At 41.5% G+C, this 24,472-nt stretch overlaps 1 protein-coding gene across 2 annotated transcripts in view; it reads left to right on the top strand.

Annotated features, from left to right (window-relative positions):
* FCHO2 (FCH and mu domain containing endocytic adaptor 2) overlaps positions 1 to 24,472 on the top strand; it is a 505,609-nt gene that overhangs the window by 342,772 nt on the left and 138,365 nt on the right. For both annotated transcript variants that reach the window (XM_053701433.1, XM_053701434.1), the window contains exons 21-22: positions 21,026 to 21,181; positions 22,224 to 22,356. In XM_053701433.1, coding sequence (XP_053557408.1) covers positions 21,026 to 21,181; positions 22,224 to 22,356 — 289 coding nt within the window. The remainder of the gene's footprint in view (positions 1 to 21,025; positions 21,182 to 22,223; positions 22,357 to 24,472) is intronic.

The following is a 24,472-nucleotide window of genomic DNA, read 5'->3' as shown; positions in this document are numbered from 1 at the left end:
CGATACATCGCAAGAAAAAGAAATTTATCAGGTAAGCATAAATTATGTTTTCTCTTGTTAAGTGTATCCAGTCCACGGATCATCCATTACTTATGGGGTATTCTCCTTCCCAACAGGAAGTTGCAAGAGGATCACCCACAGCAGAGCTGCTATATAGCTCCTCCCCTCACTGCCATATCCAGTCATTCTCTTGCAACTCTCAACAAAGATGGACGTAGTAAGAGGAGAGTGGTGTATTATAGTTAGTTTTTTAACTTCAATCAAAAGTTTATTTTTAAATGGTACCGGAGTGTACTGTTTTATCCCAGGCAGCATTAGAAGAAGAATCTGCCTGTGATTTCTATGATCTTAGCAGAAGTAACTAAGATCCACTGCCGTTCTCACATATTCTGAGGAGTGAGGTAACTTCAGAGGGGGAATGGCGTGCAGGTTTTCCTGCAATAAGGTATCTGCAGTTAACATATTTCTAGGGATTTGCTAGAAAAATGCTGCTGATACCGGATTAATGTAAGTTAAGCCTTAAATGCAGTGATAGCGACTGGTATCAGGCTTATTAACAGAGATACATACTCTTATAAAAATGTAATATAAAACGTTTGCTGGCATGTTTAATTGTTTTTATATATGTTTGGTGACAAAACTTATTGGGGCCTAGTTTTTTTTCCACATGTCTGGCTTGATTTTTGCCTAGAAACAGTTTCCTGGGGCTCCCCTGAGAGACATTCAGCTTCCTTCTGCATGATACAGGACATCTCTGAAGGGCTCAAAAGGCTTCAAAGTCGTGTTTGAGGAGGGTAACAACCACAGTAGACCTGTGGCAGTTGTTGTGACTGTGTTTTAAAAACGTTTTTGTCATTTATTATTCCGTTTTTGGTATTAAGGGGTTAATCATCCATTTGCAAGTGGGTGCAATGCTCTGCTAACTTGTTACATACACTGTAAAAATTTCGTTAGTGTAACTGCCTTTTTTCACTGTTATTTCAAATTTTGTCAAAATTTGCTTCTCTTAAAGGCACAGTAACGTTTTTTATATTGCTTGTTAACTTGCTTTAAAGTGTTTTCCAAGCTTGCTAGTCTCATTGCTAGTCTGTACAAACATGTCTGAAACAGAGGATACTTGTTCATTATGTTTAAAAGCCATGGTGGAGCCCCATAGGAGAATGTGTACTAAATGTATTGATTTCACCTTAAACAGTAAAGATCAGTCTTTATCTATAAAAGAATTGTTACCAGAGGGGTCTGTCGAGGGGGAAGTTATGCCGACTAACTCTCCCCACGTGTCGGAGCCTTCACCTCCCGCTCAAGGGACGCACGCTAATATGGCGCCAAGTACATCAGGGACGCCCATAGCGATTACTTTGCAGGACATGGCTGCAGTCATGAATAATACCCTGTCAGAGGTATTAGCCAGATTGCCTGAATTGAGAGGCAAGCGCCATAGCTCTGGGGTTAGACGAGATACAGAGCGCGTAGTTGCTGTAAGAGCCATGTCTGATACTGCGTCACAATATGCAGAACCTGAGGACGGAGAGCTTCAGTCTGTGGGTGACGTCTCTGAATCAGGGAGACCTAATTCAGAGATTTCTAATTTTAAATTTAAGCTTGAGAACCTCCGTGTATTGCATGCGGAGGTATTAGCTGCTCTGAATGACTGTGACACAATTGCAGTGCCAGAGAAATTGTGTAGGCTGGATAAATACTATGCAGTGCCGGTGAGTACTGATGTTTTTCCAATACCTAAAAGGCTTACAGAAATTATTAGTAAGGAGTGGGATAGACCTGGTGTGCCCTTTTCCCCACCTCCTATATTTAGAAAAATGTTTCCAATAGATGCCACTACACGGGACTTATGGCAGACAGTCCCTAAGGTGGAGGGAGCAGTTTCTATTTTAGCAAAGCGTACCACTATCCCGGTTGAGGACAGTTGTGCTTTTTCAGATCCAATGGATAAAAAAATAGAGGGTTACCTTAAGAAAATGTTTATTCAACAAGGTTTTATTTTACAGCCCCATGCATGCATTGCGCCTTTCACTGCTGCAGCGGCGTTCTGGTTTGAGGCCCTGGAAGAGGCCATCCATACAGCTCCATTGACTGAAATTATTGGCAAGCTTAGAACACTTAAGCTAGCTAACTCATTTGTTTCTGATGCCATTGTTCATTTGACTAAACTAACGGCTAAGAATTCCGGATTTGCCATCCAGGCGTGTAGGGCGCTATGGCTCAAATCCTGGTCAGCTGATGTGACTTCAAAGTCTAAATTACTCAACATTCCTTTCAAAGGGCAGACCTTATTCGGGCCTGGTTTGAAAGAAATTATTGCTGACATTACTGGAGGTAAGGGTCATACCCTTCCTCAGGACAGGGCCAAATCAAGGGCCAAACAGTCTAATTTTCGTGCCTTTTGAAATTTCAAGGCAGGTGCAGCATCAACTTCCTCCGCTTCAAAACAAGAGGGAACTTTTGCTCAATCCAAGCAGGCCTGGAAACCTAACCAGTCCTGGAACAAGGGCAAGCAGGCCAGAAAGCCTGCTGTTGCCTCTAAGACAGCATGAAGGAGCGGCCCCCTATCCGACAACGGATCTAGTAGGGGGCAGACTCTCTCTCTTCGCCCAGGCGTGGGCAAGAGATGTTCAGGATCCCTGGGCGTTGGAGATCATATCTCAGGGATATCTTCTGGACTTCAAAGCTTCTCCTCCACAAGGGAGATTTCACCTTTCAAGATTATCTGCAAACCAGATAAAGAAAGAGGCATTCCTAAGCTGCGTACAAGATCTCCTTGTAATGGGAGTGATCCATCCAGTTCCGCGGACGGAACAAGGACAGGGGTTTTATTCAAATCTGTTTGTGGTTCCCAAAAAAGAGGGAACCTTCAGACCAATTTTGGATCTAAAGATCCTAAACAAATTCCTCAGAGTTCCGTCATTCAAGATGGAAACTATTCGAACCATTTTACCCATGATCCAAGAGGGTCAGTGCATGACGACAGTGGACTTAAAGGATGCCTACCTTCACATTCCGATTCACAAGAATCATCATCGGTTCCTGAGGTTTGCCTTTCTAGACAGGCATTACCAATTTGTAGCTCTTCCATTCGGGTAGGCTACAGCCCCAAGAATTTTTACAAAGGTTCTGGGCTCACTTCTGGCGATCCTAAGACCGCGAGGCATAGCGGTGGCTCCTTACCTGGACGACATCCTGATACAGGCGTCAAGCTTTCAAATTGCCAAATCTCATACAGAGATAGTTCTGGCATTCCTGAGGTCGCATGGGTGGAAAGTGAACAAAGAAGAGTTCTCTATCTCCTCTCACAAGGGTTTCCTTTCTAGGGACTCTAATAGATTCTGTAGAAATGAAAATTTACCTGACGGAGTCCAGGTTATCAAAACTTCTAAATGCTTGCCGTGTTCTACACTCCATTCCGCGCCCCACGGTGGCTCAGTGCATGGAAGTAATCAGCTTAATGGTAGCGTTGATGGACATAGTGCCATTTGCGCGCCTGCATCTCAGACCGCTGCAATTATGCATGCTCAGTCAGTGGAATGGGGATTACACAGATTTGTCCCCTCTACTAAATCTGGATCAGGAAACCAGAGATTCTCTTCTCTGGTGGTTATCTCGGGTCAATCTGTCCAAGGGTATGACCTTCCGCAGACCAGATTAAACAATTGTAACAACAGATGCCAGCCTTATAGGTTGGGGTGCAGTCTGGAACTCCCTGAAGGCTCAGGGTTCATGGACTCAGGAGGAGAAACTCCTCCCAATAAATATTCTGGAGTTAAGAGCAATATTCAATGCTCTTCTAGCTTGGCCTCAGTTAGCAACACTGAGGTTCATCAGATTTCAGTCGGACAACATCACGACTGTGGCTTACATCAACCATCAAGGGGGAACCAGGAGTTCCCTAGCGATGTCAGAAGTCTCCAAGATAATTCGCTGGGCAGAGACTCACTCTTGCCACCTGTCAGCGATCCATATCCCAGGTGTAGAGAACTGTGAGGCGGATTTTCTAAGTCAGACTTTTCATCCGGGGGAGTGGGAACTCCATCCGGAGGTGTTTGCTCAATTGGTTCTCCGTTGGGGCAAACCAGAATTGGATCTCATGGCGTCTCGCCAGAACGCCAAGCTTCCTTGTTACAGATCCAGGTCCAGGGACCCAGAAGCGGCACTGATAGATGCTCTATCAGCGCCTTGGTTCTTCAACCTGGCTTATGTGTTTCCACCATTTCCTCTGCTCCCTCGTCTGATTGCCAAAATCAAACAGGAGAGAGCATCGGTTATATTGATAGCGCCTGCGTGGCCACGCAGGACCTGGTATGCAGACCTAGTGGACATGTCATCCTTTCCACCATGGACTCTGCCTCTGAGACAAGACCTTCTAATACAAGGTCCTTTCAATCATCCGAATCTACTTTCTCTACTTTCTTTACTTGAGACTGACTGCATGAAGATTGAACGCTTGATCCTATCAAAGCGTTGCTTCTCCGAGTCAGTAATTGATACCTTAATACAGGCACGAAAGCCTGTCACCAGGAAAATTTACCACAAGATATGGCGTAAATATCTTCATTGGTGTGAATCCAAGAATTACTCATGGAGTAGGGTTAGGATTCCTAGGATATTGTCCTTCCTCCAAGAGGGTTTGGACAAAGGATTATCAGCTAGTTCTTTAAAGGGACAGATTTCTGCTCTGTCTATTCTTTTACACAAGCGTCTAGCAGAAGTTCCAGACATTCAGGCATTTTGTCAGGCTTTAGTTAGAATTAAGCCTGTGTTTAAACCTGTTGCTCCCCCATGGAGCTTAAACTTGGTTCTTAAAGTTCTTCAAGGGGTTCCGTTTGAACCCCTTCATTCTATTGATATTAAACTTCTATCATGGAAGGTTCTTTTTCTGATGGCTATTTTCTCGGCTCAAAGAGTCTCGGAGTTACCTGCCTTACATTGTGATTCTCCTTATCTGATCTTTCATTCAGATAAAGTAGTTCTGCGTACAAAACCTGGGTTTTTACCTAAGGTGGTTTCTAACAAGAATATCAATCAAGAGATTGTTGTTCCATCATTATGTCCTAATCCTTCTTCAAAGAAGGAACGTCTTTTGCATAATCTAGATGTAGTCCGTGCCTTGAAGTTTTACTTACAGGCTACTAAACAAACATCTAACCTGTTTGTTGTTTACTCTGGACAGAGGAGAGGTCAAAAGGCCTCGGCAACCTCTCTTTCTTTTTGGCTTCGGAGTATAATCCGTTTAGCCTATGAGACTGCTGGACAGCAGCCTCCTGAAAGGATCACAGCTCACTCTACTAGAGCTGTGGCTTCCACCTGGGCCTTTAAAAATGAGGCCTCTGTTGAACAGATTTGCAAGGCTGCGACTTGGTCTTCGCTTCATACCTTTTCCAAATTTTACAAATTTGATACTTTTGCTTCTTCGGAGGCTGTTTTTGGGAGAAAGGTTCTACAGGCAGTGGTTCCTTCCGTTTAAGTTCCTGCCTTGTCCCTCCCATCATCCTTGTACTTTAGCTTTGGTATTGGTATCCCATAAGTAATGGATGATCCGTGGACTGGATACACTTAACAAGAGAAAACATAATTTATGCTTACCTGATAAATTTATTTCTCTTGTAGTGTATCCAGTCCACGGCCCGCCCTGTCTTTTTCAGGCAGGTCTAAATTTTAATTAAACTACAGTCACCACTGCACCCTATGGTTTTTCCTTTCTCGGCTTGTTTCGGTCGAATGACTGGATATGGCAGTGAGGGGAGGAGCTATATAGCAGCTCTGCTGTGGGTGATCCTCTTGCAACTTCCTGTTGGGAAGGAGAATATCCCATAAGTAATGGATGATCCGTGGACTGTATACACTACAAGAGAAATAAATTTATCAGGTAAGCATAAATTGTTTTTTTCTATCCATAATTTTTAGCACCAAGTTATGGAGGATTCTGATTTTTTGGAGACGGGTGTCTCTGATTCAGATTCTACTTCTTGCGAGGAGTATGAAATGGCCCGGGTAATCCATGCCAATCAGTTATGTTCCGAATGCCGCTTTAGAGTGCTCTCTTCTCCCAAAACGGGGAGCTTAGAGTCCGCCGAGCCATCCGCCCCTGGGGATCCCATATACCGTGCGGTGCATCCCCTAGAACCTACTTTGGCTACGCAAGCAGATGTCCCTAATGCCGTTACCCCTTCTCCGGAAGGCAGCTTGTTTCCTCCAGAGGTTACGGCACTGTTCCACATGGCCATATGTATGGCGTTTGGTGCATTTACACCTTCCAGAGAGGGAGGTGTTGCTGAGATACTGTCTGTGTTCTGCTAACCAGGTCTCGTCAGGGGTGGGATAGTCTGGGTCAGATCAGCCACCTGGGGAAGCGGTTTCCTTTGATGCTTCATGGGCCCAACCCTTGAGGTCAGGGTTGTCAGTTGCCCCAGCAGAGGTAAGTCTTGCGTTTCATTATAGACTGGTGCGCCTTCGTGTCCTGCTGCGGTTTTGGCGTTGCTCGAGGATCCCTGTCCTAATAGGTTGAGGGATCCTCAGTCTTCTCTTCCAGACGGCAAGCTGGGTTAGACGTGTGGGGATTAAGTTAATCTCCTTGTCGTCTCCAATTTACTTTTCTCCAACATAGGTGTGTCCGGTCCACGGCGTCATCCTTACTTGTGGGATATTCTCTTCCCCAACAGGAAATGGCAAAGAGCCCAGCAAAGCTGGTCACATGATCCCTCCTAGGCTCCGCCTACCCCAGTCATTCTCTTTGCCGTTGTACAGGCAACATCTCCACGGAGATGGCTTAGAGTTTTTTAGTGTTTAACTGTAGTTTTTATTATTCAATCAAGAGTTTGTTATTTTGAAATAGTGCTGGTATGTACTATTTACTCAGAAACAGAAAAGAGATGAAGATTTCTGTTTGTATGAGGAAAATGATTTTAGCAACCGTCACTAAAATCCATGGCTGTTCCACACAGGACTGTTGAGAGCAATTAACTTCAGTTGGGGGAACAGTGAGCAGTCTCTTGCTGCTTGAGGTATGACACATTCTAACAAGACGATGTAATGCTGGAAGCTGTCATTTTCCCTATGGGATCCGGTAAGCCATGTTTATTACGATCGTAAATAAGGGCTTCAAAAAGGGCTTATTAAGACTGTAGACTTTTTCTGGGCTAAATCGATTCATTATTAACACATATTTAGCCTTGAGGAATCATTTTATCTGGGTATTTTGATATAATAATATCGGCAGGCACTGTTTTAGACACCTTATTCTTTAGGGGCTTTCCCAAAGCATAGGCAGAGCCTCATTTTCGCGCCGGTGTTGCGCACTTGTTTTTGAGAGGCATGGCATGCAGTCGCATGTGAGAGGAGCTCTGATACTTAGAAAAGACTTTCTGAAGGCGTCATTTGGTATCGTATTCCCCTTGGGGCTTGGTTGGGTCTCAGCAAAGCAGATACCAGGGACTGTAAAGGGGTTAAAGTTCAAAACGGCTCCGGTTCCGTTATTTTAAGGGTTTGGTGTGCAATACTTTTAAGGCTTTAAGACACTGTGGTGAAAATTTGGTGAATTTTGAACAATTCCTTCATGTTTTTTCGCAATTGCAGTAATAAAGTGTGTTCAGTTTAAAATTTAAAGTGACAGTAACGGTTTTATTTTAAAAAGTTTTTTGTACTTTGTTATCAAGTTTGTGCCTGTTTAACATGTCTGAACTACCAGATAGACTGTGTTCTGAATGTGGGGAAGCCAGAATTCCTATTCATTTAAATAAATGTGATTTATGTGACAATGACAATGATGCCCAGGATGATTCCTCAAGTGAGGGGAGTAAGCATGGTACTGCATCATTCCCTCCTTCGTCTACACGAGTCTTGCCCACTCAGGAGGCCCCTAGTACATCTAGCGCGCCAATACTCCTTACTATGCAACAATTAACGGCTGTAATGGATAATTCTGTCAAAAACATTTTAGCCAAAATGAACACTTATCAGCGTAAGCGCGACTGCTCTGTTTTAGATACTGAAGAGCATGACGACGCTGATAATAATATTTCTGAAGGGCCCCTAACCCAGTCTGATGGGGCCAGGGAGGTTTTGTCTGAGGGAGAAATTACTGATTCAGGGAACATTTCTCAACAAGCTGAACCTGATGTGATTGCATTTAAATTTAAGTTGGAACATCTCCGCATTCTGCTTAAGGAGGTATTATCCACTCTGGATGATTGTGACAAGTTGGTCATCCCAGAGAAACTATGTAAAATGGACAAGTTCCTAGAGGTGCCGGGGCTCCCAGAAGCTTTTCCTATACCCAAGCGGGTGGCGGACATTGTTAATAAAGAATGGGAAAGGCCCGGTATTCCTTTCGTCCCTCCCCCCATATTTAAAAAATTGTTTCCTATGGTCGACCCCAGAAAGGACTTATGGCAGACAGTCCCCAAGGTCGAGGGAGCGGTTTCCACTTTAAACAAACGCACCACTATACCCATAGAGGATAGTTGTGCTTTCAAAGATCCTATGGATAAAAAATTAGAAGGTTTGCTTAAAAAGATGTTTGTTCAGCAGGGTTACCTTCTACAACCAATTTCATGCATTGTCCCTGTCGCTACAGCCGCATGTTTCTGGTTCGATGAGCTGATAAAGGCGGTCGATAGTGATTCTCCTCCTTATGAGGAGATTATGGACAGAATCAATGCTCTCAAATTGGCTAATTCTTTCACCCTAGACGCCACTTTGCAATTGGCTAGGTTAGCGGCTAAGAATTCTGGGTTTGCTATTGTGGCGCGCAGAGCGCTTTGGTTGAAATCTTGGTCGGCTGATGCGTCTTCCAAGAACAAGCTACTTAACATTCCTTTCAAGGGGAAAACGCTGTTTGGCCCTGACTTGAAAGAGATTATCTCTGATATCACTGGGGGTAAGGGCCACGCCCTTCCTCAGGATCGGCCTTTCAAGGCAAAAAATAAACCTAATTTTCGTCCCTTTCGTAGAAACGGACCAGCCCAAAGTGCTACGTCCTCTAAGCAAGAGGGTAATACTTCTCAAGCCAAGCCAGCTTGGAGACCAATGCAAGGCTGGAACAAGGGAAAGCAGGCCAAGAAACCTGCCACTGCTACCAAGACAGCATGAAATGTTGGCCCCCGATCCGGGACCGGATCTGGTGGGGGGCAGACTCTCTCTCTTCGCTCAGGCTTGGGCAAGAGATGTTCTGGATCCTTGGGCGCTAGAAATAGTCTCCCAAGGTTATCTTCTGGAATTCAAGGGACTTCCCCCAAGGGGGAGGTTCCACAGGTCTCAGTTGTCTTCAGACCACATAAAAAGACAGGCATTCTTACATTGTGTAGAAGACCTGTTAAAAATGGGAGTGATTCATCCTGTTCCATTAAGAGAACAAGGGATGGGGTTCTACTCCAATCTGTTTACAGTTCCCAAAAAAGAGGGAACGTTCAGACCAATCTTAGATCTCAAGATCTTAAACAAGTTTCTCAAGGTTCCATCGTTCAAGATGGAAACCATTCGAACTATTCTTCCTTCCATCCAGGAAGGTCAATTCATGACCACGGTGGATTTAAAGGATGCGTATCTACATATTCCTATCCACAAGGAACATCATCGGTTCCTGAGGTTCGCATTCCTGGACAAACATTACCAGTTCGTGGCGCTTCCTTTCGGATTAGCCACTGCTCCAAGGATTTTCACAAAGGTACTAGGGTCCCTTCTAGCTGTGCTAAGACCAAGGGGCATTGCTGTAGTACCTTACTTGGACGACATTCTGATTCAAGCGTCGTCCCTTCCTCAAGCAAAAGCTCACACGGACATTGTCCTGGCCTTTCTCAGATCTCACGGATGGAAAGTGAACGTGGAAAAGAGTTCTCTATCTCCGTCAACAAGGGTTCCCTTCTTGGGAACAATAATAGACTCCTTAGAAATGAGGATTTTTCTGACAGAGGCCAGAAAAACAAAACTTCTAGACTCTTGTCGGATACTTCATTCCGTTCCTCTTCCTTCCATAGCTCAGTGCATGGAAGTGATCGGGTTGATGGTAGCGGCAATGGACATAGTTCCTTTTGCGCGCATTCATCTAAGACCATTACAACTGTGCATGCTCAGTCAGTGGAATGGGGACTATACAGACTTGTCTCCGAAGATACAAGTAAATCAGAGGACCAGAGACTCACTCCATTGGTGGCTGTCCCTGGACAACCTGTCACGAGGGATGACATTCCGCAGACCAGAGTGGGTCATTGTCACGACCGACGCCAGTCTGATGGGCTGGGGCGCGGTCTGGGGATCCCTGAAAGCTCAGGGTCTTTGGTCTCGGGAAGAATCTCTTCTACCGATAAATATTCTGGAACTGAGAGCGATATTCAATGCTCTCAAGGCTTGGCCTCAGCTAGCGAGGGCCAAGTTCATACGGTTTCAATCAGACAACATGACAACTGTTGCGTACATCAACCATCAGGGGGGAACAAGGAGTTCCCTGGCGATGGAAGAAGTGACCAAAATCATTCTATGGGCGGAGTCTCACTCCTGCCACCTGTCTGCTATCCACATCCCAGGAGTGGAAAATTGGGAAGCGGATTTTCTGAGTCGTCAGACATTGCATCCGGGGGAGTGGGAACTCCATCCGGAAATCTTTGCCCAAGTCACTCAGCTGTGGGGCATTCCAGACATGGATCTGATGGCCTCTCGTCAGAACTTCAAAGTTCCTTGCTACGGGTCCAGATCCAGGGATCCCAAGGCGGCTCTAGTGGATGCACTAGTAGCACCTTGGACCTTCAAACTAGCTTATGTGTTCCCGCCGTTTCCTCTCATCCCCAGGCTGGTAGCCAGGATCAATCAGGAAAGGGCGTCGGTGATCTTGATAGCTCCTGCGTGGCCACGCAGGACTTGGTATGCAGATCTGGTGAATATGTCATCGGCTCCACCTTGGAAGCTACCTTTGAGACGAGACCTTCTTGTTCAGGGTCCGTTCGAACATCCGAATCTGGTTTCACTCCAGCTGACTGCTTGGAGATTGAACGCCTGATCTTATCGAAGCGAGGGTTCTCAAATTCTGTTATCGATACTCTTGTTCAGGCCAGAAAGCCTGTAACTAGAAAGATTTACCACAAAATTTGGAAAAAATATATCTGTTGGTGTGAATCTAAAGGATTCCCTTGGGACAAGGTTAAGATTCCTAGGATTCTATCCTTCCTTCAAGAAGGATTGGAAAAAGGATTATCTGCAAGTTCCCTGAAGGGACAGATTTCTGCCTTGTCTGTGTTACTTCACAAAAAGCTGGCCGCTGTGCCAGATGTTCAAGCCTTTGTTCAGGCTCTGGTTAGAATTAAGCCTGTTTACAAACCTTTGACTCCTCCTTGGAGTCTCAATTTAGTTCTTTCAGTTCTTCAGGGGGTTCCGTTTGAACCCTTGCATTCCGTTGATATTAAGTTATTATCTTGGAAAGTTTTGTTTTTAGTTGCAATTTCTTCTGCTAGAAGAGTTTCAGAATTATCTGCTCTGCAGTGTTCTCCTCCTTATCTGGTGTTCCATGCAGATAAGGTGGTTTTACGTACTAAACCTGGTTTTCTTCCAAAAGTTGTTTCTAACAAAAACATTAACCAGGAGATTATCGTACCTTCTCTGTGTCCGAAACCAGTTTCAAAGAAGGAACGTTTGTTGCACAATTTGGATGTTGTTCGCGCTCTAAAATTCTATTTAGATGCTACAAAGGATTTTAGACAAACATCTTCCTTGTTTGTTGTTTATTCCGGTAAAAGGAGAGGTCAAAAAGCAACTTCTACCTCTCTCTCTTTTTGGATTAAAAGCATCATCAGATTGGCTTACGAGACTGCCGGACGGCAGCCTCCCGAAAGAATCACAGCTCATTCCACTAGGGCTGTGGCTTCCACATGGGCCTTCAAGAACGAGGCTTCTGTTGATCAGATATGTAGGGCAGCGACTTGGTCTTCACTGCACACTTTTACCAAATTTTACAAGTTTGATACTTTTGCTTCTTCTGAGGCTATTTTTGGGAGAAAGGTTTTGCAAGCCGTGGTGCCTTCCATTTAGGTGACCTGATTTGCTCCCTCCCTTCATCCGTGTCCTAAAGCTTTGGTATTGGTTCCCACAAGTAAGGATGACGCCGTGGACCGGACACACCTATGTTGGAGAAAACAGAATTTATGTTTACCTGATAAATTACTTTCTCCAACGGTGTGTCCGGGCCACGGCCCGCCCGGGTTTTTTTAATCAGGTCTGATAATTTATTTTCTTTAACTACAGTCACCACGGTACCATATGGTTTCTCCTATGCAAATATTCCTCCTTAACGTCGGTCGAATGACTGGGGTAGGCGGAGCCTAGGAGGGATCATGTGACCAGCTTTGCTGGGCTCTTTGCCATTTCCTGTTGGGGAAGAGAATATCCCACAAGTAAGGATGACGCCGTGGACCGGACACACCGTTGGAGAAAGTAATTTATCAGGTAAACATAAATTCTGTTTTTCTTTTTTGGGTATCTTATTCCAGTTCTGAGCTTTGGAAGAAAGGGGTCTCTGATTGGCTGGTCCTGTTAGTGTGCTCATTCTTCTTGGGCGTTCACCTACGGGTGCTGCCCTCTTTTTCTTTGATCTGGTTAGGATCTATTTTTATTTAGTTTAAGAAGTTTGTCTGTTATTTTTCCGTTGGGAAATACTTCTCTCTGGAATTTAATACTAGCGATTTTATGGTCGCTTGAGCACTGCCGCGGAAGTCGCATGTTAAGGTGTTATTACATTATGTCTTGGTGAGTTGCTCACTCGGATGAGGAGTTTGTTATTCTTTGGTTTTTCTTCGGATCGAATAATGCTTTCGCTTTTTGCTAGTTGTCGTGAAGTGGAACTTCCATAAGTTTGAATACATTTTTGAGACTCTGCCCATACAGGGCTAAAACATGGTAGAGGAGGCCTTTCGTCCCAGACGTCAGGCTACTTATCGTTTCTTCTTTTGGGTGGGGCATCAGGTGATTGTTCTCAGTCCTCACTGTCCTGTTTCTATTTGTTGGCCGTGGTCCAGAGCGGTTCCTGCTAAGGATTACTCTGGGTAACATTTTCCTTGTCTTCTATTTTGATTGATTGTCCTCTTGGACTCTGTTTGACTTGATGACAGTATCTCTTCCTTCGAGTTGAGGCAGATTGGGCCTTTTTGTCCCCTTTCCTTGGGCCTTCTGGTCATCTGTTTCAGGAAGTTAGGGTCTTTTGGCTTTTTCTACTTCAGGGATCTTGCCTGGTCTCTCATTTTGGAGATTTGCAGATTAGGTTGTCTCCTTTTTTTTCCTGTGTTCACCCCTACTTAGGCGTTTTTGGGTTTTCACCCGCCAGAGGTTAGGATGTTTGTTCATTCGTTATTTCCTCGACCTGTAAGGACTTCCGGGAAGAGGATCCTGGAGACTATTGTTCTCTTCTCAATCCATCTAAAGGTGTGAGCTCTGTTCTTTTGTATGTTTCTTTAGTTTTTGGACTTAGTGGGTATTGTCCATAGAGCCTTTAGGATCAACCAGAGTAGCTGTGTGGCTTTTCATCATTGCATAGCACCCTTTAAGTTGGGAGGTGTTTTAAGCACTCTGTGTGGGACACGTACGTAAGTGTTCAGTGTCCAAGGTGTCTTGGATATGACTGTGATTGCATTGCCTACGGTGCAGAGTTTGCTCCATATGGGGTAACCCGGTGGTTCCTCAGGGGTTATTAATTGTGAAAGCCTGCTCCGAATTCCGGGTGTCCATTTTTTTTTGTCTTGTCCTTGTCATAACTGGACATTTTGGGGTTCTGTATCCAGATCCCTTAGGACTGGTTCAGGACGGCCCAGTTTCCCGGTTCTGGGACATCTTCTGTTCCTATGGGCGAATATTTCTCTTTTATTGGAGAATTAGACTTTTCTACTGGGCTGGCCTTAGTGGCCGGATGGTTCTTCGTTCGGTACTTGACCTTTTGAGTTTGTATACAGCCTTACGCTCCATGCCTGTGTGCGGGTGAGCTGTTCTGGTTTCGTTTTCCCGCCCTTTGGAGTGGATTTGGCATTCCATAGTGTCCGCTTGGTGCTTGGAGATACTTTTTCTTCTTCTGTTCAGTGGGGTTGTCCCCCCTGCCTTGCGTGCAGGATGTCAGAGGGAAGGGTTGGAAATTTGTGACATGCCATTACTGTAGTTTCAGTAAAGGGTCTCCCTTTGGGAGTGTCCTTAGTCTTCGGGAAGGGGGCTGCGACTGGGTTCTGGAACTCAAGCTCTTTTGGGGGGCTGATTCTCCTCCCTTTTCCTTCCTGAAGGTCTTGATGATTCGGGGAATTTTATTTCCTTTGTCTTTCGGACATTATCAGTCATTTTGGTGCTGGGTCGTTGCTCGGAGCGAGGGTCAGGGATCTGTCTGATCTGTTGATCTTTGACCGCTTATCAGAGTTTGATATTGTGAGCCTTTCCTTAGGTGGGAGGCTTTGCAGTGGATCCCCTCTCAGCAAGTAGTTTTTCTCTGCTTTCTGGGTTCTGTTCTTTTCCTTCTAGCCTTTCTTGGGAAGGAGTTGTTCTGCACTACTTGGAGTTCTTCTCTGAAGACGGTCCTGTGCAGTGTAATAGCTAGGGTTAGCGACTCGTGTTCACTAGGTCCTCTTTTGCAGCAGGACGCCTATGGCTTTGGAGGAGCATATTTAGATATTCTGATGCTGTTTTTTCAGCGGCTCCCGGAGACGGTTGTCTTTCGGTTGCTCTATCCTGGATGCCAGTTAGAGCTCTGCGTAGGGGAGGGGTTCTTCCTTCTCCCTTTAAGTTCTCAGGGCATTACTTTGATCCCTTGGTTTCTATGTAGATAGGGATTTAATCCTCCCTTTGTTCTGCTGGGTCGGTAGGTTTTTTTTTTTTATCGGTTTTGCCCTTTTTCATCCTGGTTTATTCTCTTGGAGTTACCTTTGGGTTTTCTTTTTGCCCTATTTTGTTTCCTGAGGGTCCTTTCGGACTCTTATCTGAGTCCTTTTTTTGTGGATTTTCCCCTTCCTTGGGTTCAGGGGTGAGTTTATTTTGCGGGCTGAGTGCCTGTGGGACTTAGTCTCCTCAGAGGCGTTTTTAGGCTTGGTCGAGTCTAATAACCTGAGCGGTCTCTAGCAAGGGCCTTCCTGGTTCTAACTGTTGGGCAGTTACTTGGTCCTTTCCTTTTTGTTTCGGCTTCTAGTGAAGCAGTTTTTTTTGTTGGGAGCTTGGATGTTTTCAGGCTGGGGTGCCCTCAGAGTGTATGTATGTGTGTGTATATATATATATATATATATATATATATATATATAAAAATAAAGGGTAGTAAGGGCGCTAATTGCTTAAGATTAAAAAGGATATATTTCAGCCAAAATTAGCAAATATATTTATAAGACTCTCATTGGTCAAAAATTATTTCTGCTCTCCTGGGATAGCAAATAATGGGAAAGCCATATATCGGCCAAAATTTGCAGCAGTGATGGAGACAGTTTCAAAGCGGTGAATATATATTCAGCCCTTCTAGGATTTATAAAATAAGTTTCCTATTATTTAAGGCCAAATGAACACAAAGTTGGGAAAGGATAAAAAAATGTATGTTTTAATGTAGTAAAAAATATCTTTGATATAGAACAGGTTATGTGTGAAAAATAAGAATTCACTTAGAACAATAAAACCAGGGCGGTCTCCCTTAAGTATGTGTGTACACAGAAATCCAATATGCATCAAAGAGATTTAAAATTAGCAGCAAAAAGTAAAATTGACTATACAAGTAACAGTGTCGTTACTAAGTTGGAAATTCAGCTTATACTGTTGACCTGGTGCGGTTAAGTACAAATTATGCACAACAATGGTTATTAGTGTATCGCTAATAAGTCTTTCTAACAAAGCCACATATATTTCTGTATCGCTAATAAGTATTTCTGACAAAGCCATATATATTTAGATCCAAAAGGTTTTCTTTTCACAGTCCCACCTTGGAAAGTATAGTAATTTTATCGGTGCCAGTATTTGAAATAAAATTACCTGTGTCTGTATAATCTGTTAAACAGTTCCTGTTACTTAGTTCATACCTTAGCTCCCATGTCCCTGGAGAATTGGTCTGTATCGTTCGGCTGGAAGTATACTCACAACCGCAAGTTCACCCCACGGGACTTTGACGTCACGGGTGACGCTCGGGAGGCTTGTCTTTGCCCAACAATCCGGCCGTTCTGATTTTTACAATATACCAATATTACAATCAGGAGGAAGCAAAGTGAAACAAACTTCTCTATGAGAATGGTCCGCAATCTTCACCTGCACTTAATGCCAGCTACGCAGGCCACAGACTTGGTGGAATATTATAAAAGCAAATAACCCGGGTTAAAGCATCTCTTAAAAGAAAGTAGTATCCAGATTTCCAAAGTGAATAAAAACCACAGCTTTCGACGCGTTTCACCCTACAGGAGGGCTTTATCAAGATAAGAAATAAAGAGAAGGTGTTAAAGATACTAAACACTCTCACTCTAATATGCTAACCCTAAGGTTGGAATATCTCCTAAAACCAACCAAAAAAAGGATACAGAAAAACAGAGTAAGGGTAGCGCTAAACAGCTTAGAGGATAATCAAATAAAATGAATATTTCAGAAGTAATAATAATGTTCTTATCTATTTGGGGCAAATGGACATGTGTGGTGTAGTGCAATGATATGTGAAACGCTAAATAGTGGAGAATTTTTTTTTCTATATAAGGCTACATATATATAAAAATGTACACCAAGTACGAAATAACAATGTAGATTTTAATTTATAAATAAAATATATAAATAAAATGGAATAATGTATTAAAGGTGCCGGCACCACTGACAAAAATTAAAAATTAATTATGTATAATACAGACAAATGTAGTCTAGAATAAAAACAAATATATAAGATACAAAGGAAATATATAGTAAGTTGTTGGATACAATTTGTGACCACAGTATCTAACAGAATTCATAAAAAGGATCTATGACTCCTAATAAAAGTCAGTCCCGTATGTAGGATTTATAATGGCAATCAGTTGTTCCCAGTTCTATTGATAATTGTTTACCGTACTGGTGTTTCTGGTTACCGTCCTTAAATAGTTGGAAACAGAACTGTTTGCGGCCGTGGATGATAGAAGAAAAAACCGCTCCGGCGGTACTGTCCAATCCTTTGTAGGTGGCAAGCGTTGTTGCTATTAAACAGCAATTAGAAACAGTTTAAAAATATAAAATCCCAATATGTCTGGGTAGCCTGTGTATTGCCGTGGATAAGTTGCAGGTAAATCCTGGGGCCGAGGTATTTGCTGGCAGCCGTGACACAAACTTCTGGGCTGTACCTCCAGGTCCTATTACCTGTTACCTGTTTCGGTGTATGGATTAACAGGATAGGGGATCCGTTGGAAAAGATATATTGTTTGACTAGGTATATTGGGGATTCGGTAAATAGATTCTGGGTGAGGGATTACGCATATGTATACACCGCTTGAATGTTAAGACGGCTTTAATGCACCTCACCTACTAAAACCGAGTTCCCCACTATGAAAGAGAGTGAATGAGAGTTGTATGAGCAACAACTCTCATTCACTCTCTTTCACACTGCTAGAAACAATATTGCACAACACTGCTGCCATATATCTTCACAGCTCTTATGAGCCTACTTAGATTTACTAGTCAACAAATTTTACCAACAGATCAAAGCAAATTTGATAACAGAAGTAAATTGAAAAGTTGTTTAAAATGGCATGCTCTACCAAAGCAATTTGGAGGGCATGCCACTACCAGATATAATATTTTATAACCTTAGTTTCTTAGCTCGCATAGCAAGCAATTGGATATTTTCTAATAACTATGTAGTAAATAATGCGCTTGAGTTAAATGTATTTAATCCATATCTTCCAACAGCACTGATTCATTCCGCACCAAAAGAGCTACCGGCGGAAATTAAGGGATTGAAAACTATGTTAAATCCACTAAAGGTGTGGTGGAAAATAGCTAATTTTTTGTCAATAAATAGCACGGCCTCCCCTTATTTACCCTTGATAGGGAACCCAAAATTTCCAGCAGGCCTAAATTCTGCAGTCTTTAAAAGATGACATAACCTTGGGCTTAGTAGGGTATCACTTTTAGTGGATAAGGACAGAAAATGTATTAAATCGTTTGAGGAACTGAAGGAGGAATGTAACTTAATCAATAAGGATTTTTCTGCGTATTTGCAGATAAGGCACTTTATTCTCGAAATAATAAAAGAAGTGGGCTGATCCTGGACCTTGGGCAATTTAGAAAATTGGCTTACATTAACTAAAAATGGTCTCATGTCGATTACTCCGTGTTACTATCTTTTGAGCTCTAGTAAAGGTGCCCCAATTTTAGCAAAGATAGTCTTGGCTTGGAACAGAAAGAAAGTACTCAGAAGTATTGAACCAAAAACCCTCCAATTATCAATTGACAAAGTAGCACAAGCTACACTCTCCGCTACTTGGAGAGAGGCACATGTGAAACTTCTTCACAGATCGTATCTCACCCCTGAGAAGGGCTTCAGACTCCATAATTATTTATTTTTTTAAATAAGTGTTCTAAATGCTCATATCCTGCAGCTGACTTGATCCATATGTTATGGAAGTGCCCAAAAATAAGGAACTTTTGGTATAAATAAGAATTTTGGATTAATAACTCATTGAAAATTGCGCCTTTGGTTCTATCGTTGCATCAGGTCATATTTTGTTTGAACGAATCTGATCATCAGATCAGTGAGAAATTAATAATCTTAACCATACTGGTGGCCAGATATGATACTTAAAAAATGGAAAATGAGATCAATTCCAAGTATCCCTGAAGTCAGGAACTGCTTAAAGAAGCAGTGTATACTGGAACAAAGAGATACTAAATTAGATAGCGAGTCTGGCAGTAGAAAATTCTTTAGCAAATGGGCAGCATTCCAAAAATCACTTTCTATTACAGAAATAGAATATTTAATCTTCGCATTTCAAAATTTCGTAGGGATTTGGTAGGTCGATGAGGGAGCGAGGGGAGAGAGAAGGGGTGGGAATGGAAGCTAGAGGAAGTTTACCCACTTTTTCTCCTTCCCTATCCCCCCCTTATACTGTTTAGTAATTCTTTGTTAGAAATGTATTACGTGTTGATTGTTCATTAAGCTGTATACAGATTCTCAAAAATTAAAAAGGAAAAATGAAATTGCATTCTCTATCTGAAATACAAAAGGTTAATTTTGACTTTACTGTCCTTTTAAGTTAAAGTGAGCTAATATTAAAATGTTTCAATATTTATTGTACAAATTATCAATAAGTTAATGTACATTATTTTAAATTATGCAATTAATTTGTTCTTTAGGTAGCAGATAATGTTATAAGTAAGTATTACACTGCGTCCAACCGTCTAGTGGTCATATTTATATAGATTATTCTATGCAAGATTATCTTTATCCTACAAACTACTGTGTATATTTATTGTTTGTTATACCAAGATAAAATTACAAGTTAAGACATTAGTTGAGCAGAGGGGATAGTAAATAAAGTAACTGTGTTAGAGGGCCATTATAGTGTTAAAGCATGTCATTTTATCATTATTCACCCTGCAAGTTTGTGTTTAACCCCGGCAAAGGAGTTAAACAGTAAGTAAAGTACCACTTTGGAACAGAAGAGAAACACTGGTCCTTAGTTGGAAACTGTTTCTAAAACGTTCTGATCTAAAATGATACATGTGCTGTGACAGGGGTCACAACAGTTAACTTTGTAAACCAGGCCACTTTTCTTAGCTTAACAGATCTGGATTTATAGTTTTACAAACATCTTATCGCATTTAGCTTAAATATAACTATACGTACGTTTCACCTCTGTATGGCTGAGGTTTAACTCCTTCTGCAAATGAATAACCACTGTACTATAAAGCACCTAAAGGGACAGTCAACACCAAAATTGTTATTGTTTAAAAAGATAGACAAACCCAGCTTTGCACAATCAACATTGTTATATTAATATACTTTATAACCTTTAAACCTCTGATTTTCTACCTGTTTCTAAGCCACTAAAGACAGCCTCTTATCACATGCTTTTTTATTTGCTTTTCATAACAAGACACCGATAACAAGATAAAATTGTGCTCACATCCGTGGGTTGTAGCAGACACTGCACTAATTGGATAAAATGCAAGTCAATAAATAAATAAACAATTGTGATCAGGGGGCTGTCAGAAATCACAGAGGTAAAAAGTGTATTAATATAGCGGCAGTTGACTGTCCCGTTAATATATTGACATTACACAACGTGCCTATAATCAACAGCTGTTACCTTATCAACACACAGTATTTTTTTAGAATATGCAGTGTTTTATCATCACAGGATTAACAAATGCTATTTTTGTGCTGTTTTATCTGTTGGCAGGTGTATTTGAAAATGCACATGTTTTATCTAATGTATATAAGTTTACATCTCCTATAAAGCATTAATGTGGCAAAAATGGTACACGCTATAGTGTGTCAGAGCGGTTAGACTTTTTCTAGGATTGTTATTTATCCTTTTAAAATAAAGTTCTACCTAAAAAAATCTATATACATCTAACTTAGCTAAATTACAAAAGAGGTTAAAGTTTTTACTGTCCCTTTAATGCTGTGAAAACAAACATAATCGTTGGTGCTCTTAAAAGGACATGAAACCCAAATAGTTTTGTTAATGAGTCAGAGAATACAATTACAAGTTTTCAGTTTACTTCTATTATCAAATTTGCTTTGTTCCTTTTTTATTCTTTGTTAAAGAGATATCTAGATAGGTTGTGTGCACTGCATGACAGGAAATAGTGCTGCCATCTAGGGCTCTTGCTAATGTATAAGATTGTTGCAAAACTGCTGCCATATAGTGCTGCAGACACGTGCACACTCTTGAACTTACCTTTCTGCTTTTCAACAAAGGATAAGAAAAATGAAGACATTTATATAATAGAAGTAAATTGGAAAGATGTTTGTGTTTTATACCCCTTTTCCTATGTAGAAAGTCATAAGTACAAATAGGCAAGAACTTTCTTTTCTTGATAAATGATTACTAATAAAGATGTCTTATCTGTTACATAGATGCATTGTGAAGATAACTGGTGACATGACAGTTTCATTTCCAAGCGGGATTATTAAAGTTTTTACAAGCAACCCCTCTCCAGCTGTGCTTTGCTTCCGGTTAAAGAACACCAGCAAGCTTGAGCAGATCCTACCAAATACACAACTTTTATACAGGTATTTTGAGATTTCTAGATAAAAAGTATAGGTATATAGCGCCAAAAAGAAGCACACAGACTCACTTAATTGACCATCACCTAACAGGATTGTGAAAAGCAATTGAAAAACAGTCTATAAGGAGCGCCTAAATAAGGCTAAAGTGTGCAAACAGTGCTGCTTCACAAAACCGTTAGATTAAAAGCAATAAGGATTTATTTGCGATATTGCACAAACAATAAAACAAATGTTAAATACTAAAGTGGGTAGATATCAAAATATCAAAACAAGTAGGTAGATATATATTCAAAGGGACAGTCAAGTTGAAAAAAAACTTTCAAGATTTAAATAGGGCATGCAATTTTAAACAACTTCCCAATTTACTTTTATCACCAATTTTGCTCTTGTGTTCTTAGTTGAAAGCTAAGCCTTGGAGGTGCATATGCTAATGTCTTAGACCTTGAAGACTGCCTCTAATCTGAATGCATTTTGACCACTAGAGGGCTTTAGTTCATGTGTTTTATATAGATAACATTAAGCTCATGCACGTGAAGTGACCTAGGAGTTGAGCACTGATTGGCTAAAATGCAAGTCTGTCAAAAGAACTGAAATAAGGGGGCAGTCAGCAAAAGCTTTAGATACAAGGTAATTACAGAGGTAAAAAGTATTTTAATATAACAATGTTGGTTATGCAAAACTGGGGAATGGGTAATAAAGAGATTTTCTTTCTTTTTAAACAACAAAAATTCTGGTGTTGAGTGTCCCTTTAAATATAGTGGTGGGTATATTTAAATATCAAATATTTGCACACTTTAGCCTTATTTAGGTGCTTTTTATACACTGTTTTTCAATTACTTTGAGATTTTTCTATCAATGTAACTTAAATAAATTATCATTCAAAAACATATTGCACATTTTATTCTCTTTTTATCAGTTGGCTACTGAAGATGTTTGTGTTTTTTTTTATTTTTTTTATTTTACTGGTTGTGCTCTTGTTTATCAATAAATCTAAACCATAAACATGTAATCTGTTTTAAGTATTTAAGCTTTACTATATTTTCAGTGACCCATCGCAAAGTGACAATAATTGCAAAGATTTTTGGATGAATATGCAAGCCGTCACTTCCTACCTCAGGAAACTCTCCGAACAGAATCCAGCAGCCTCATACTATAATATAGACATACTAAAATATCAGGCAAGTAAGCTATTGCTTTTCAGCTTTGATTTCATGTTTAAATGACCCTTGCAGGTAACCTTATGCATTCATTCTTTGTTAACCTGTCTGACTCTGTTATTTCTTTATAAAGACACGGTGAGTCCACGGAATGAGCAATTACTGTTGGGAATATCACTCCTGGCCAGCAGGAGGAGGCAAAGAGCACCACAGCAAAGCTATTAAGTATCACTTTCCTTCCCACAACCCCCAGTCATTCTCTTTGCCTCTCATGCAAGTAGGAGGTGAAGTAATTAGGTGTCTGATAAAGATTCTTCTATCAAGATTTGTTTGGTTTTGAAGCCAGGGCAGGATTGCTCTGATCTTCCATCACAAGCTTGGTTTCGCTGTACTCCACATTAGTCCCTTCAGTAGGGCAGTGGTGGCTTTAATCAGTTAGGAACTTGTGAGGTGGACCTCAATGCGTTTTTCTAACATATTTCTGCCCTTGTATAGAAAGCCTTGGCAGGTTTACTCTGATCTTTCTTTCTGTCACGGGTCTCTGTGAGGAGTGGCATCCTCTCATACCGGGTGAGCTGTCCTCCTGTCGGACAGCTAGATGTGCAGGTAAGTGCCTTTTGACTTCTGGGGCTAGCAGGCTGGCAGTGATGGGGTTAACAATCCTAATAAGGTAATCTGCACTTAACTATGGGACACAGTGGGCAGGCACTTTATTGCATGTGAAGGGCGAGTTAGAGGTTAATCGTTTTAAAAGAAGGAATTAACTCTATTGGGGGCTTAATTTTTATTAACTATTTTTAAGCATTCTCCTACTCTAGTTCTCATTACTTATTCAGAGTAATGGTGGGATTAAATTGGAGAGCGCACTTTTGAGCGCCATTCCCATGGAACTTGTTGATGTGCTTTCCTCCGCTCTTTATAATAATGAGCGGCATCTTTGTTTGTGGGACCGATTGTGTTTTGACATTCAGGTCTGTCTTGTTTCTCAAGACTAAGCGGCAGGGTGAGGCGCGAAATAAAAACATCTGCGCATCTTTTCCATGCCGTTCTCATGGTCCCGCCTCCTCCTGCTTCTTCTGAAACGGAGCGCTGCCATTATTCTCTTGCTGACTCCACCTCATTCTCGGACTGAGAATGGAGCGGAGTGTTCCTGCCGGTATCGAGGTTTTGGTAGGCTGAGATGAATCAGCGATACAGCCCTTGGCAATCTGTAAAAGAAAAAATTTCAACCACAATACAGCCTAATTAATTAGGTTAAAAGTAGTGTTTCTGTTGGGAGGGTCTCAATGTTATAACAAGCATCTTAGTCCACTTACCCTAAAATTTAGTAATAGATAGCTATCCCTTGTTTGATCCTTCAGTTAAGGTTAGGGTTATTAAAATGTTAATATATTATTTTAATTATAAAAGTTATTGTTTGAACCGTCAGTTAAGGTTTTTTTGAATAAGTCATCTGTAATACAGGATTTTCTTCTCTTAAAGAGACGGTACATTTTACTCTCTTGAAGTTAAGGGTTATTAAAATATTATTTTTTTATTATTTGATTTGTTTCTAGGAACAAATAATTTTGACTCTTGAGAAGATGTGTGTTCTTTTTAAAGGAATAACATAATAATCTGTTTCTCATATAGCAGATATTTTTTCAACTTTCTGTATTGCATGGACAGATAGGTTGCTGCCCTCTGATCTTTTCAACCTCTCTCAGGATGATGCTGTTCAGGCTATGCCACAGCTTTTTCCTTAAATGTCCCAAGCCTCTCTGGCGTCACATGCTGTGCCCTGCGGTTCCTCTCTGTTTCCTGGAGGATTGTATTTGCTTACAGATTTGCAGTTCAGGTATCCTCTGCAGTATCTGCAACTTTATCTGTTTTTTTTCCTTACCTACAGAGAAAATTCAAGAGGACATTTGAAGTTCAGATGTAAGGTTTCTGCTAGGCAGGTCATCCTCGATCGTAAGTCTGAGGAAGATTCGCCAGTCTGCTCAGTCTGGTTTACAGCCCCAGGAGAAGTGCTGTTTTCTGTCAAAATAAGGTTTTCACAGGAATGCAGAGGGCTCCTGTCTCGTCCATATTTCCCATGAATACTCTTGTGTGCCAAATGAAGTGTTCTGCTATTAACACTTTTAATGCCAGATTT

Source organism: Bombina bombina, chromosome 2 (genome assembly GCF_027579735.1).
Source record: "Bombina bombina isolate aBomBom1 chromosome 2, aBomBom1.pri, whole genome shotgun sequence".
In the NCBI taxonomy this organism is placed as follows: Eukaryota; Metazoa; Chordata; class Amphibia; order Anura; family Bombinatoridae; genus Bombina; species Bombina bombina.
This window is presented reverse-complemented; position numbering and strand designations above follow the sequence as displayed.